This window comes from Acyrthosiphon pisum, chromosome X (genome assembly GCF_005508785.2).
Source record: "Acyrthosiphon pisum isolate AL4f chromosome X, pea_aphid_22Mar2018_4r6ur, whole genome shotgun sequence".
NCBI lineage: Eukaryota > Metazoa > Arthropoda > Insecta > Hemiptera > Aphididae > Acyrthosiphon > Acyrthosiphon pisum.
In genome coordinates, this window is record NC_042493.1 from 22,070,149 (window position 1) to 22,085,693 (window position 15,545).

The 15,545-nt window shown below is 36.0% G+C and overlaps 2 protein-coding genes across 2 annotated transcripts; one reads left to right on the forward strand and one right to left on the reverse strand.

Annotated features, from left to right (window-relative positions):
• Positions 1-314: 314 nt before the first annotated feature.
• LOC100572486 (craniofacial development protein 2-like) lies at positions 315-1,786 on the reverse strand. Its single transcript, XM_008186074.1, has 2 exons — positions 1,771-1,786; positions 315-850 (listed from the first exon to the last, which is right to left on the reverse strand). The coding sequence occupies exons 1-2, from the start codon at positions 1,784-1,786 to the stop codon at positions 315-317; spliced, it is 552 nt and encodes a 183-aa protein (XP_008184296.1).
• A 3,781-nt stretch (positions 1,787-5,567) lies between these two features.
• LOC103309775 lies at positions 5,568-6,590 on the forward strand. The gene has a single exon (XM_008186079.1). The coding sequence runs from the start codon at positions 5,568-5,570 to the stop codon at positions 6,588-6,590; it is 1,023 nt and encodes a 340-aa protein (XP_008184301.1).
• Positions 6,591-15,545: the final 8,955 nt, after the last annotated feature.

Sequence of the window (15,545 nt, forward strand, 5' to 3'; positions counted from 1 at the left end):
CCCCCCCCCGTAAATACGCCACTGGACTTGTATGATTGACCAGAAATGTATAAGGGCAAGTGTAGACCAAACACCAAAAGCTTCTCCTATATCATGTTTTGAAATGGTCATATCTCAAAATCTATTGAATTTAAATAAGAAATTTAAACGGAGAAGTTCTTAAAAAAAATAATATTATAAGTTCTTGGTATTGTTTACCGTACCTGAAAGATGAAAATGTGCCTCGTCTGTAAAAAGCAAAACATCTGTACGGGGAACATTCCGATGGAGATCCCGACACAATGTTGTACGGGTTTCCAAATTTTTTAGCATATTTATTGCTGTTTGTTGTCTATTTTTTCTTCGTACCTTTTGCGTGTTTCTTCATTTTTTAGTCTATCAACATCAATTTTTTCTATTCCTTTTGGTTTAGCATTGCTCCATCTTGCTGATAATTTAACTTTGAAATCTGATATTACTAAATAATGATCTGTGTCAGCGTCTGCGCCCCTATAGCTTCTCACATTAGTAATAGATGATTTGTGTCTTTTATCTATTACTACGTGGTCGATTTGGCTATTGAATCTACCACCTGGTGAGGTCCACGTATGTTTATATATATCTTTTTTTGGTAGTCTTGTGCTACTGATCACCATACCCTTACCTATAGCAAAGTTTATTAGCCTGACACCGTTGTTATTACTGTTCTCGTGGAGGCTATAACTCCCGGCCGTTTGTTTATATTCCTCTTCTCGACCAACTCGAGCATTGAGGTCTCCTACTATAATTTTGGTGTAGTATCTTGGTATGGAATCATATGTGTGTTCCAGCTGTTCATAGAATGTGTCTTTTGTTTCTTCATGACTGTTCTCTGTGGGTGCATATGTTCATATCACCGCTAAATTTCTATGTTTCATAGTAAGGGTTATAGTCCATAAAAATGATTCTACAAAAATAAAAATATTTTAAATACTGGATTTAGTATTTATTGTATTCTAACCATTTTTACAAATTTTAAATATTATAATTGATTAATATTAATTACATCAATTTTCAAATCATCATCACCATGACCAAAGCCAAATAATTTACAGTAAAAAAAGTGATTCTAATTTGAAAAACAGAAGTTTGTCATTACAAATGTGGTCATTACGAAGGTATATTTTAAAATGTCAAAAATCAGTTATTGAATAAGTGCATTAATAAATAAAAAGGGAAGATGGGCATTTTTGGTTAATCGCTAGGTATGTGAATAATTATAATACATTAGTGATTAGTATATTGTATATTAAATCAATGTTATAAAGACTCTAAATTTTACTTTTCAGGAATTTAAATATGAAGTTTTGTTTTTTCATAATACAATTCATTAATGTCCATATTGATTGAGCCATTTTCTATGCAACTTTGTAAAAATGATAGAACTGTTGGTAAACTATCACTAGGCCTATAATCATCTTTATATAATATATTTTTAAAGACATGTGTAATTTGTATTTATTTATTAATAAAACGGACAATAGATGGAAACCATATCTTATACATACAGCAAATTATATTTGGATCATTTTTATCCGTTATTTTTTTTTATTGCTGCTCGGAGATGCAGTCTATTATAATATATATTATATGATTGTAGTCCGAATATCCGAGCAGCACAAAATTTAAATGTTTATGAGTTAAAAACAATAATAGATACTTACCAGCTTGATGAATTGAAGTCGATGGCTTATTGTTCTAACATAAAACAGTAAGAGTGGCCACTTTTAGCCACTTTTAAATTGAAGGTACTGTCACTTTGAGCCATGATTATGTCTGAACACTTTTACACGCAGTTAGTACCTATACGGCTACGAGATGAAAGACAGCCATATTCAGCATGACAATCGATCTTCTATGAAGACAATAAATAATGAAAAAGAAAAAAGAAATTGTTAGGTTACATTATTAATTATCAAAATAAAATAATTGATAATCATTTGCCCACTATCAAAATGCATGTTTCAGATGCTCCTTAAATTGACCGCAAAGCAAGATTATATGTGTTATCATATGCACGCTGTACGTGCAACTAACCGCACTAGTGCAGTCATATGGAAAACGCTATTAGTTAAACAGTATACAAGAGAACGATTATTGATACGAATGTCGACTATGCACATTGAACGCACAAGTACAACAACATATTCTCTTTAGATTTTGTGTATTGTCCGTGGCATTTCACTTACTCATTTTTGATTTTTTTGGAGATATGTAGTATTGTTTTGTAAACGACAAATTAACAATACTATCAATTAATATTATAATTTATAAAACTGTACAAACCTTGTCCTGACTTGTTTTTTGTTTCTGGCTTCCCTTTTTTGTGTATCATACATATGTTTTATTTGACCTACCGTATTAAGGTATATTCCCACTGCTTCGGGACGTATCGGGACCGGGCAGGGCCATTTTTCATTACGTCCGGGTAACACGGGTCTCAGCATTCACACTATTCAGGAATCCATCCGGGTGTACCTACAATTTTGTCGACAGTCGACACTGTCGTCAGTTGTTATCAATATTTGTGACCACATGGTCGTATATTATATTTTAATGTAATAATATTATTTGCATAAATTATAATATTAGGTATACCTATTTGTAAATTATAGTATCCAAATAATTGAGTATAAAGCTTATCTACATTTATAGTAAGTATATATAATTAAATTACTTAATAAATTAATTAATAATACACAAATTAAATTGAATAATTGTAATTTAATTATTAGCAAAATGGATTTTTCTATTAAAGAACTTGCAATCATGGCATTACTGCTTGACGAGGATGAACAAGTAGCCCAAGAGCCTCGTAAGTACTGGGTTCACTCCGCTTGGAAGAAGCGTGATAACGAAGGAGAGTTCCAATCTTTATATAAGGAACTTATAGATGAAGAAACTAAATTCCACGAATACTTTAGGATGTCCATGTACCTAATGTTTTGATGTGTTACTAAAAAAAAATCGAAAAGCACATTAAAAAACAAGATACAAATTTCAGGAAATGTATTTCACCTAAGCACCGTTTAGCTGTTTGTTTAAGGTAAGAAATTAATATTTAGTGAACGTGTCTAGTTAACTTAAGCTATATATTACTGTATTTTAATGGATACATGTATTATATATTTGGTAATAAAATCTAATAATAAGTAAAAAAAATATTCAAGTTTGTATTATTAAAACAAAACACCTTCTTAGTTTCCATCAACTATTAAAGGCCAATCACTTCGGAAAATTCTGCGTTTTATAAAATATATTAGTACACTTCGTCATGTAAGTGATTGATTTGTTATGAATACTATGATTAACTGTTTGCTTTTATTATTAAGCTATTAATATATTCTTTTTTCTACCTAGTCGGAGATCTTCGAATTGTGTGACTGTACTTTTCGTGGATGGGATCATTTAATATTTGTACTAAATGATCTGGTGAGCTGGGAAGGGTGTCAGGTTATGTGTTCGAATGAATAGTTCGAAAAAAAAATATGTTCGAATAAATTTTTGTTCGAAAACTTTGCAATTATTATATTGGATATTTAGACATTAGGATATCTTAGTATATTCCTACCATTAGACTGATAGAGCAATAACTTTAGTCTACTCGTTATCGTAATCGACTGTCCTGATTGTGCCTAGTGAAACTACTGAAGATGGATTTTGCGAGAAGTTATTCTTTGAACATACCATGACAGATCGGTCTGGTAGGTATATAGTCCCGTTGCCGTTTCGAGACGCTAATCCACAAGAAATGTTGAAAGGGACAAGGAACATAGCTCAAAAGCGGTTCCTCAATTTAGAACGAAGATTAGTTTTGAATCCTACCTTGTATGAGGCGTATCGTGATTTTATGTCCGATTACGTTAAGTTAGGACATATGCAAGTGGCTAAAACTCCTGGTGATTACATTATTCCACATCATGCCGTCACCAAGGAAGAAAATGGAAAATTGAAGATCCGTGTAGTATTTGACGCGTCTTCCTGATCATCAGGTGGACATTCATTGAACGACGTATTGCTGACGGGTCCGAAACTTCAGAATGACATTACGGATATTTTGCTAAGGTTTCGATTTCCGCGATTTGTTTTCGTGACCGACATTTGCAAGATGTACCGGCAAATACTCATTCAACCAAAACACCGGTCGTTTCAGCATATTCTGTGGCGGCCGTCCCCTGTGGAAGAACTGATCGAATATGAACTCAACACTGTAACGTATGGAACCGGACCTGCTCCATACTTGGCCATCAAAGTGTTACATCAAGTGGCCGAGTCTTGTCGTGTCAAACACCCAAAGGTATATGAAACACTGTTTCATAATACTTATGTAGATGATGTCTGTGCGGGCGATGATGGTCTCGATGGTGTGTTAAATCTACAAAGGGATTTAATGATGGTGTTGGAAAAACATGGGTGAAAAAGTGGACCAGTAATTGTGAAGAAGTATTAGCTCGTATAGATCCATCCTCACGTTCGGAAAGTACCATGCCATTCGAAAATTCTGAAGACGCATATGTACGAGTACTGGGATCACACTGGGATCCCGCTCATGACGTGATTGGCTATCATGTATCACCAGAACTAGGCGTTTATACCAAACGAGGGGTCTTGTCGGTAATTGCCAGGTTATATGACCCTATTGGTATGCTGGCTCCCGTTACCTTTTGGGCCAAAGATTTTTTGCAACGATTATGGAAATTAGGACTTCATTTGGATAGTGAATTACCACCTGAACTGGTAAGCGAGTGGCGTACGTACTTAGACGATCTTCCCACCGTGTCCCAATCCACGTTGCCGAGACACATTGACATTGTCCCGGCGACCGAAATACATTTGTGCGGATTCTGTGACGCCTCGGATAAAGGCTATCCCGCGGTGGTCTAAATACGTGTATATATTCGTAATACCATTAAAATATATCTCTTAGGAGCAAAGTCAAAGGTAGCCCCGGTCAAGATCATGACAACACCCCGCTTAGAGTTATGCGGAGCATTGCTATTGGCCAAGTGGATGGATAGACTGAAAACGGCATTGGAACCTCAGGTAAAGATTGACAAGATGTACTCCTGGACCGACTCGTCGATCGTTTTATCTTGGTTGGTAGCACCTCAAATTAATTATAAAATATTCGTGACCAACCGAATCGCTAAAATCCGGCAATTACTTCCCGATTGTCAATGGAATCATGTATCTTCCGAAGATAATCCAGCGGACTGTGTGTCTAGGGGTATATTAGCGTCACAATTAGCGCAGCATACACTGTATTGGAACGGGCCTCATTTATTAACGGATCCGGAGACAACAAGAAGTCAGGTTATCCTCATACCTCCAGATGAATTGCCGATTTAAAGTCACACGGTCCCCTGGTCACACTAGTCAATACAACCGGTGACTTCGCGGAAATTATCTCCCAATACTCTTCCCTATCATTTGCGCAACGAGTGTTTGCATTGGTATGGCGTTTTATTGCTAAAACAAAGAAATGCAGTCCAGGCACCGAACTTATTCATCGGGCAGAGTTGCAGAAGGCCCGAGATACGCTAGTGTATATGACCCAACGACAATACTTTGGAACATGGAGGACGAAATTACATCATAGCTCCCCAAGTAATATTCCTAATTCCTTCCGAAAATTGAAGCCGTACCTTGATGAGTGCGATATTATTTGGGTTGGAGGACGACTACGTAATTCAAATTTGAGTGAGCATGCAAAATTTCCTATGTTGGTGCCCAAAGGGTTACATTTAGCGGGTTTGATTTTACGACACTATCATCGATGTTATTTACATGCAGGACCACGTGGGGATGGATCCGTAGTTGCTCGAGTATTCTGGATTACTTCTGCTTGGAACGAAATTCGGAAAGTCATTCACCGATGCACCACATGTACCAAATGGGCCGCCGTTCATCCACAACCTATTATGGCGGATCTCCCTACCTCAAGGATTACACCAAGTCAACCATTTTGTCATGTCGGCATAGATTATGGAGGTCCGTTTACAGTCCCAGAAAGCCGTCAGCGAAAAACGAAAGTATACAAAGCGTACATGGCGCTATTCGTGTGTTTTGCCACGAAGGCTGTACACATTGAGACTGTGACAGAACTATCGACCGAAGCATTTTTAGCGGCATTTGATCGTTTTATTGCTCGGAGAGGAGTGCCTACGGATGTTTATACCGACTGTGGTACCAACTTCGTAGGAGCAGAACGGCATCTGCAAACGTTATTAGGACTAGAAAAAGAAAAGAATGTCGTAATCAATGACACCACGTGCAATTGGCACTTTAATCCACCGGCAGCGCCCCATTTCGGAGGACTTTGGGAAGCCGGGATTAAGTCAGCCAAATTCCATCTGAAACGAGCGATCGGTACTCACGTCCTCACATTTGAGGAACTGACAACTTTGCTGACCAGAATTGAAGGCATCTTAAATTCTCGGCCATTGACACCGTTGTCTTCAGACCCAGGTGAAATTGATTGTCTCACCCCTGGGCATTTTTTAATCGGTCAACCACTCGTGGCATTACCAGATATAGATCTCACTCTCACCAAACATAATGTTCTCACTTGATGGCAACTACTGCGCCAATGTAACCAGCAGTATTGGCATCGGTGGTCACACGAGTATCTGTCAACCCTACAAGTCCGATCTCAGTGAGCTTCGACTGGAACCAGTTTGGCGATAGGAGATGTCGTGATTATCAAAACGCCACATACGCCACCGACTGTATGGCCAACTGGCCGTGTAATTGAGATCCACCCCGGCAAAAACTGTATCGTCCGTGTGGTCACCCTGAAAACTGCCAAAGGAACTACCAAACGTCCGGCCGTTCAATTGGTTAAACTTCCAACCGATGTATGATCCCCATATATATATATAAAAAAAAAACACCAAATAAAATGTGTAACCAACCCATTTCTGTGATATACACGTTATTATTATTGTTACTTATTTATTATATTTTTCTTTGTATTCTCTATATATATTTTTTTTTTTTTGTCTGTAACTCCAATTTGTTACTTTTTCACATGGTTAAAAAATTAATCTTCGGGTCACCTTCCACCAACCTCTACCATCCAGCATCCAATGATTGAAGACAGGCCTTCAATGGTGGGAGAATGTTCGGACCAATATTTGCCGATATGTGGATAGGCGAGCACGATGATAACGACGACCGTGCGACGGATACTACAATCGACCACCACCGCCGCCGCGTACGTCGCACCTGTGCTTTATTATTATTACAATTATTAAATATTATGCCGTCAACCAGTTCGGCCGTTGCGTTTGTGCGTAACACACCTGTTCTGGTCGCGCGTGGCGTTGTAACGGCGATCGCCGGCCTGATTATTGTTAAGACATACGTTTTTGCTCTAGTGTCAATAAAAGTTTAAATCCGTTCTATTATTATTAAGTCGAATTAGCGATCGTACAGTGTTGTTACCACGGCGGTGAGTGACACGCACTATAATTTATTATAGTGGTGTGCGGGTGTATTATATTCGTACCTACGTTATATGATAATATAATACTGTTACCGTGATTGCGTGGCTTGTGTCATATCGGTCTATGGTCGGCGGCGGCAGCAGCGTTTCCGGCAGATGTGCATGCGGTCGGGTATCGTTATACTAATATTATTATTGTAAAGCCATGGTGGGCTAAGATCGTCACATTGTCGAGTTGTTATTAGTTTACTAGTATTGATTGTGAATTATTCTTAATATCGATATTCATATATATGATATATTATAACCTCTGAGACCGGTCCGTTAGGGAATCATATAATAAAAAGTCTGTAAAACGGGATTGCCGTATTTATACATTAAGATATATTTATTTGATTTGTATCCGATTTGTCATAATGTGTAAAAATATATCTGGTATTATCATTATGGAAAGTGTGTGATCTATTATTTGTATCAAAACCGACCCAAAGGTCTTTATAAATATGTTTGAAAATTAAACATATTTTACATACTAGATATAAATTATATATATATATATATATTAGGGTGGGTCACTTTTATATGGCGAAAAAAAAATTAATTAATTTTCATCGGGCATAGCAATAAAAAGGTGCCAATTGACATCTATAAATTACTTAGTAAGTTTGGTATTAATATGATATCATCTTTTGCCTCCGGATCGGCTTTGAAAATTCACGGTATAACAAAAGTAATATTTTTCGTTAAAAATATAATATTATTTTATTTCGTCAAAATATTGGTTGTTTTAAAAAATTTATAACATTGTTTAATGTGGTAAAATACAATTTTATTAATTATAATTCATTATTGATGAAAAAAATATACAAAGATAAATAATAATATGATAATAGTAATAAGATTAAATGGTTACAAAATCTTTCTTACTGTCAAATTTTGGCATTACTCTTCGTGACTCTATCTGCGCTTTAATAAAACCATCTTTATCAGATTTATAACACAAAGTGCTTGAAGCTTCTGTTACAGTCTTGACAGCTCTTTCGACTGCTTGTGTATGACATGGCAAACGTAGCAAACATATGTCACCTTCTCCTTTTTGTTCGACGAACAATTGAATATTTCCATCGGATATTGTTTTTAAAATTGGTGGTTCAGTGATATTTTGTTGCCAATTAATAAGATCGATGTAAGATGATGCATTAAAATTTATGTTTGGAAGTTTGAACAGTCTGACTTTACTTGTTTTTTTGTTGCGGGCTTTTAAAATACGACGGGCAGCTAATTCTCGAATATGTTTTTGTGGGTCAGTCAACATTGCAAGGAACAAATTCTCAGGATGAGCAAAATAACTATTTCTTTGTATTACAGGATCTATAATAGCTTTGAGTTCAGTTGATAAGTATCTAGAGGCAGAGATCAGCTTCCACAAGTGACGTGCTCCATCTTTACATGTAGGATGAATCTTAATTGAAAACCAAGTCGGTGCGTAAACTTTGACAACATATGTTGCTAGAATTGTTAGATTTTTAGAAGGCACCTCTATTGATACATAAAGACGAAAAATTCTGTTAGCTCGTGTGAGCCATCTGGCATGAGACATCTTTCCAGGCGATTTGTTTTTTAAATCTTCTGGAAATATACCTGTTATTACCGCGGAGACTATTCTGTATAAATATTTTTGATCTGAACTCATATTTTCGATTAATAGCTCAGGTAGTTCTGCGGAAATAGGTTGAAACTGAACAACAGATTTTTTTTCACAACTTTCTAACTGCTTGCCAATTTCTCCTGAAAACGTCTGGGGTCCCGTTGTTGAACCATCAATATGTACAAATAAATGTCGCAACGGTAATTCATTCATATGAAGCAAACAAATTATCCACTGTAATGGCTTATTTAATCTTTTTTCTAACAAACGAATAATACCTCCATTTGTCCCTAAGTTTACATTTGTTCCATCGCACCCAACTGCCAACAAACATTCCATTGATAATTTTCTCTCCAAGAAGTGATCGGTAATAGCTTGTTCAATACACTTAGAAGTGCCAGAAGTTGGAGTGATATAACCCAAAAAAGTTGGTTCTGGTTCTTTTATTAAAGAAATGTGTTCTCATAGAATAATTTGTCGATACTTTTGTCCATCTTTCTGAATATTACATAAGGTTTTGTCCTTTCGGCCGTCAAAATATAAAGCAGGTATTTGTAAAACTGGTTCCTGTGCTAAAATACATTGTCTTGTTTTTTTACGCTTTCGGCGAAGCTTATTTTTGTCAATCACTTCCGAACTATCACAGTTTGCATTATGCAATACTGCCGAGGCAATAGCCGCCCCAGCTCTGTCTGAAACTCTATATCTATCGCATGTTTTTGATAATAAAGCATAATCGATTTTAATGGTAGATTTAGGTTTAGAAACAGTCTTGGAGGGTTGTGATTGTTTTTGAAGTTTATTATCACCTTCACTATCATATTCACTAGATGTAGACGAAATTGAAATATTTAGTTTTTCTATTATTTCTGTTTGAGAGTTACACTGCAATTTTTGTCTCTCCAACTTTCTTTTCATAGTATTTCTCATTTGGTTTGTCGTGTCGATGTCTATTGAACCAATCACCATTTTTCTTGATGTACGTTGGTCGATTAAAAAGTTCTGTTCCCTCACAAGTATTTTTTTTATTCTTGGACAAATGCAATTTTCAATATCTTTACACTTACATGTTGCAATATCAAACAGAGCTTTACTACTTCGACGAAACTCTACTAATTTTTTATCCGGTATTTTAGGGTGGGATTTAAGTAGGTTTTTGCATTTTGAATGATAAGTTTTTAACATTGCTTTTATTCGTTTGCGTTCGACGATAGGAATAGAAGCTTTTATCCATATATTTTCAATTCTTGAAATGACAATAGTTTCTATTTCTTTATATGTTGGTTCTTTTTTAGTTTCATTTTCGTATTTTATTTTGTGCCGGGTCCACTCGTAAAACTTCATAATGTCTTGGTATGTTGGCAATATATTATCTTCAACGTCACAAGAATCACCAAACAAGGGACATTTCCAAGCGTTACGAGTACGTTCCATACTTTAAAACACGTGAACGGTCGTCGGTCACAACACAAATTCTTCAGTAATTATCTAAGGCAATACTGATTGATACAAAAGCATCGTCTGATCGTCATTAGCCAAGTGGCAGTGTTTTCCCCACCTCAGTCGTTTACCTAATATATATTACAACAACAGCGAAGGCTAGCAATAATCTTTCGTTGATATCATATTTACGACATTTACGTATCGCTAAGATAAAATCCAAGTGTATCGGTTTTATTTATGATTTAATTTTGTTTTGTGCTATTACAACGATAATAATATTATATTTAAAGATAATATACGTATTATTACGTAATAACATAATTTAGACAGTAAACCGATTATTTTTTTCCGATCAAATACATGTATTAAAAATTTGAAACTTTGACGACAATCCGGAGGCAGTTAAACACCTTTAAATTAAATGAAACTTTACACACGTCATTTAACCTCTATTTGGCACCCTTTTATCGCTGTGCCTATAAAAAAATGAAACAAATAAAAAAATGACCCACCCTAATATATATTAAACGTTGATGGAGTCACTTCCAATGAAGTGCCTCCTGCCTTAATCTAAAATCTTAAACTAAGTCGTATGGTTTCAGACGCTTAAGACGTCTGATATCCTTGGAGTTATCTTATATTTGGATGGTCAATGGATTGACATGGTGATCTAGCCTCGTCTCGTGTTTGCGAGCAAATCTTTGAATTTCGTCTGCTATTGCAGCATCATATCACAGTGAATTGCGTTGTTTCTTTCGAACCGATAGGCTGCAGTGATGGTCCGAAGGGCAATGTTTTGACAGCGTTGTATTACATCGATGTTAGACTTACTGGCACAACCCCACAATTGAATGCCATATATCCAGGTCGGTTTTATTATTGCTACGTACAGTAGACGTTTGTTTTCGATGGTTAACTCGGAGTGAGGTCCGACTAACCAATAAAGCTTTCTCATTTTTCTTTAATCTGAATTTTTTTCTGACGGACGTGGTGTTTCCAGTTTAGACGAGAGTCAAGATGCCTTTCAAGATATTTTGCTGAATTTTTTTGTGGGATTGGTGATTGATTCAGTACTATTTGGATATTTTTGGTTTTGCGTAACGTATAATTAACGTGCACCGATTTATCACCATTGATCTTAATTTTCCAACGTCTTGTCCAAGCAAAGAATTGTCAATTGACCTCCGTAAGTTATCAGTTGCAGTTAGCTGACTATTACGTATTGACAAAATTGCCGCATCATCGTTTCGTATGCCGGCCGTATAGAGTAGGTACAGGATGGGTCCTAAAACCCTACCTTGCGGTACTCCAGCTGATATATCTTTCCATTCGGTTATCGCTTCTTCGTGTATGACTTGAAATTGACGTTCGGTCAAGTATGATTCAAGAAGTGCACACCAGGTATGTGGCAGTTGATCACGCAGTTTGATTAGGAATCCTTTGTGCCAGACTTTGTCAAAAGCCTGGGCTACGTCAAGGAATACTCCACAGCAGTACTTTTTTTTCCTCAAGAGCTTTACTAATCACATTAATAACTCGATGTAGTTGATCGATTGTTGAATGTTTATTGTGAAATCCAAACTGATGTTCTGGTATAAGATTGTTTTCCTCTATAATCGGTTTTAGGCATTTAAGTAGAAGTTTCTCTAAAAGTTTAGATAAACTTGGAAGGAGTTGGTATGATTCGAAATTTTCCGGTGGTTTTCCAGGTTTGAGCAGAATGATAACTTGTGCCCGTTTCCATTGTTCTGGAATGTATTCCGTTCGCAAAATAGCGTTGTATATGTGTGTAAGATGAATGATAGCCTTCTTTGGAAGTTCTTTCAGTATTTTTGGACTAATATCATCATAGCCTGGTGAGTTTTTTAGGTTTAAGTTGTTATCTATTTCTTTAGCAATTTCTAACGGCGAAAAATGTTTGATTTTTTCACGTGCTGCATTAAGTGGTTGGCATTGAAAAATGTAGAGCTCAGAGTCAATAATGTTTGGCATAAATACATTTTCAAGATGCCGAGCGTATATTTCGGCTTTTTCATGTTCACTGCGTGCTCAGGTGCCGTCTTCCTTACGGAGGGGTGGTATCTGAACGAAGGGCCTCTTCATGAGTCTTGTGGCTTTCCATAACGAATAATCGGTATTATCCGTCGCAGTGAGACCACTCAAGTATGATTTGAACGTTTCATTTTTCATTTCTTTGATTTTGTCATGAAGAATTTTTCTAACTCGGTTCTATTCCGTTTTATCCGTTGGGTTCCGTGTACTATGCCATATGTCAGTCGTCTCGCTCGACGTTTATGTTCGACTAGTTTTCTTATTTCTAGTGGGTAAGTTAACTCGTAATTACCATTGATAGCTACCGGAGTTGCTATTTCCGCCGCACTGACAATGTCGTCAGTTATTTTTTTTACTGCAATTTTAATACCTGCTATTATTCTTAATCGAGTTGAAAGTATTATGTTTTCTCCGAAGGTATTTCTGAATAGGACCCAGTTCGTTTTTTGTTTGTTATAGATATTTTTTTTTGTTTCATTATCACATCAGAGCTTAGTGAGAGAAGCACAGGAATGTGATCTGATGTAAGTTCTAATAGTCCTTCTATTTCTGTATAATTTGATGAAATTTCTTTCATTACATAGAAGTCAATAAGATCAGGTAATTTATTTGGGTCAGTCGGCCAATATGTTGGTTTTATAGTTGAAATGAATTGTGCTTTAATTGTATTTGCTGATTTGAACAATTCCCGCCCTTTAGTGGTAATCAATCTTGATCCCCAAAAGGTGTGTTTGGCATTATAATCTTCTCCAGCAATGAATCTGCTACCGAGTGTCTGGAAGAATTCTATAAACTTTTTGTCATCTACTTTATGTCTTGGTGGACAATAAATAGCACAGATATTCAGATCGTTGTTGCCGTCATTAATGTGGACACTAGTTGCCTGTAAATGTTCTTGAGGATATTTATCAAGTTCATAATGTTTAATTGTTTCTTTGATTATTACTGCAGTTCCTCCATGAGCACGATTACTTGGATGTACTGTTGTATATATTCGATAGCCACGTAATTTTGTAGTGGTCCACGTTGTGAAATGGGTTTCTGAAATTAAAGTTATGTCAATTTTTTCATTATTCGTAAGATGTTCAAGTTCTTGTTTTCGTTGTACAAGCCCGTTAGCGTTCCATGTTATGATTCGAAGCGTTCTACTCATTTCTTTTTCTTTTGTGCTTTGGTTTTCGGCTGGCTGTTTTCAAGCCTGTCCAATCTCTCATTTAATTTTGTTATTGCTACCATAACGTCAGATAGCGACGGTACATTTTTTTTTTTTGTTGTGTACGGGTTTGAGTCATTGGACCCTTTTGATTTTCGTTGGAAGAACTAGCCATTTGTGCAAAAGAAACTTCTTGAGTGACTGGTTTCGCAGGCTTTTGTTGCATTCTTTGTACTGCTGTAGTTTTTTTAGGGTAAGCTTTTTCTAATGTATTTTTATAAGTAATGCATTCTTTTCAATTTGCAGTATGTCTTTCACCACAGTTTGCGCATATTTTCGCCTTTTATTTCTTAGACTTGGGGCAATTTAGTGAAGTATGTCCTTGACTTTATTTTACACACTTCGGTGTTTTGGAACAGTAGTTTTGAGTGTGACCAAATATTTGGCAATTTTTGCATTGTGGGACTTCTTTATTTTTCCTTGGAGGTTCCACTTTTATTATATGATAGCAAGAGTTTTTAATATCATAAATGTCTTTGTTGTTTGCTTGTGGCTCCAAATCTACGAAGAATAATGGAAGCCTTACAATAATTCGATCAGTAAGCTTGTTGTTAGGGTAAAAAAAATAAGAAATCTAAATTTGTAATTTCCCATTGTTTAATTGCAATTCCGTTACCATATGTTTCAAGGTCGCATTGTCGTTTTGTATTTGTGTCCAAATACTAAGCATCAACTGTTATATTATGTGGCGGATTTGAATCGACGACCATATTTGCATGCATTGTGTAATTCGAGTCTGAGCGTGACCCACTTAAAATATATTTGTTTATAAAAAACTTACCATCCGTCTGACAGGCTGTGGTTTGCATTGTAAACATTAACAAAAAAAATTGTAATAACTTAGTCAGCACTATTTCGCGAACTGCGAAAGCGAAACATACGTGTAGCTTGTTCGGTGTGCAAAACGCAACGTGAAAAAAATTGAAGTACTTCAAGTGGTTCGATTTAAAAAATGTAAAGATGTTTGTATTGGTAAACAAGTTTACTTTGCATCGGTTGAAGCATATTTTTATATTTTTGAATATATTCAATACTAAAAATTTATAAATTTATAAAATGTAAAATATTATATATTTATTCTCGTCAAGAATTTGCTAAAATTGATAAAGTGCTCCGACCGATGCAAAGTAAACTTGTTTACCAATACAAACATATTTACACTTTTTAAATCGAACCACTAGAAGTACCTTAATTTTTGTCAGTGCGACGGCTATTTCACGTCCATAAATTGGTTTTGAATATCACCCTCCCAGATCGAAATTGGTACTCTAGCTGTGCTGAAGGAAGACAATTCTCCTCCACTCTCTTGGCGACTTGTCAGAGTCACAGCAACACATCCACGACAAGACGGAGTAGTCAAGGTTGTCACCTTACAGACACCAAGCGGCACTGAAATAACCAGACCTGCTGTAAAGATCTGTCCTTTACCAGCCTCGATTTGAAGCTAGCAGCTTCAAGGTGGCCGGGATGTATCATTGTAATGTGTTGGCCACACTGCTGGTCTTCGGACGTCAAATCATATTATCACCAATACACTGATATTATCTTTTTCCTACATTATTATATTCTACAGTTTTTGATTGTCATTTAATATTTTCTCTAACCTAAATTGTTATTACAATGTATTACACCTTTTTCCTTAATGTAGTGTGATGCATCGTGCGGGATGCACGTGCTTACTAGCAAAATTATTATATTATAATTAAGTTTGTTTTACATTTACA

Bases quoted from the DNA above. Each gene is read 5' to 3' on its own strand.
- LOC103309775 (XM_008186079.1), top strand. From the start codon at position 5,568: ATGACCCAACGACAATACTTTGGAACATGGAGGACGAAATTACATCAT.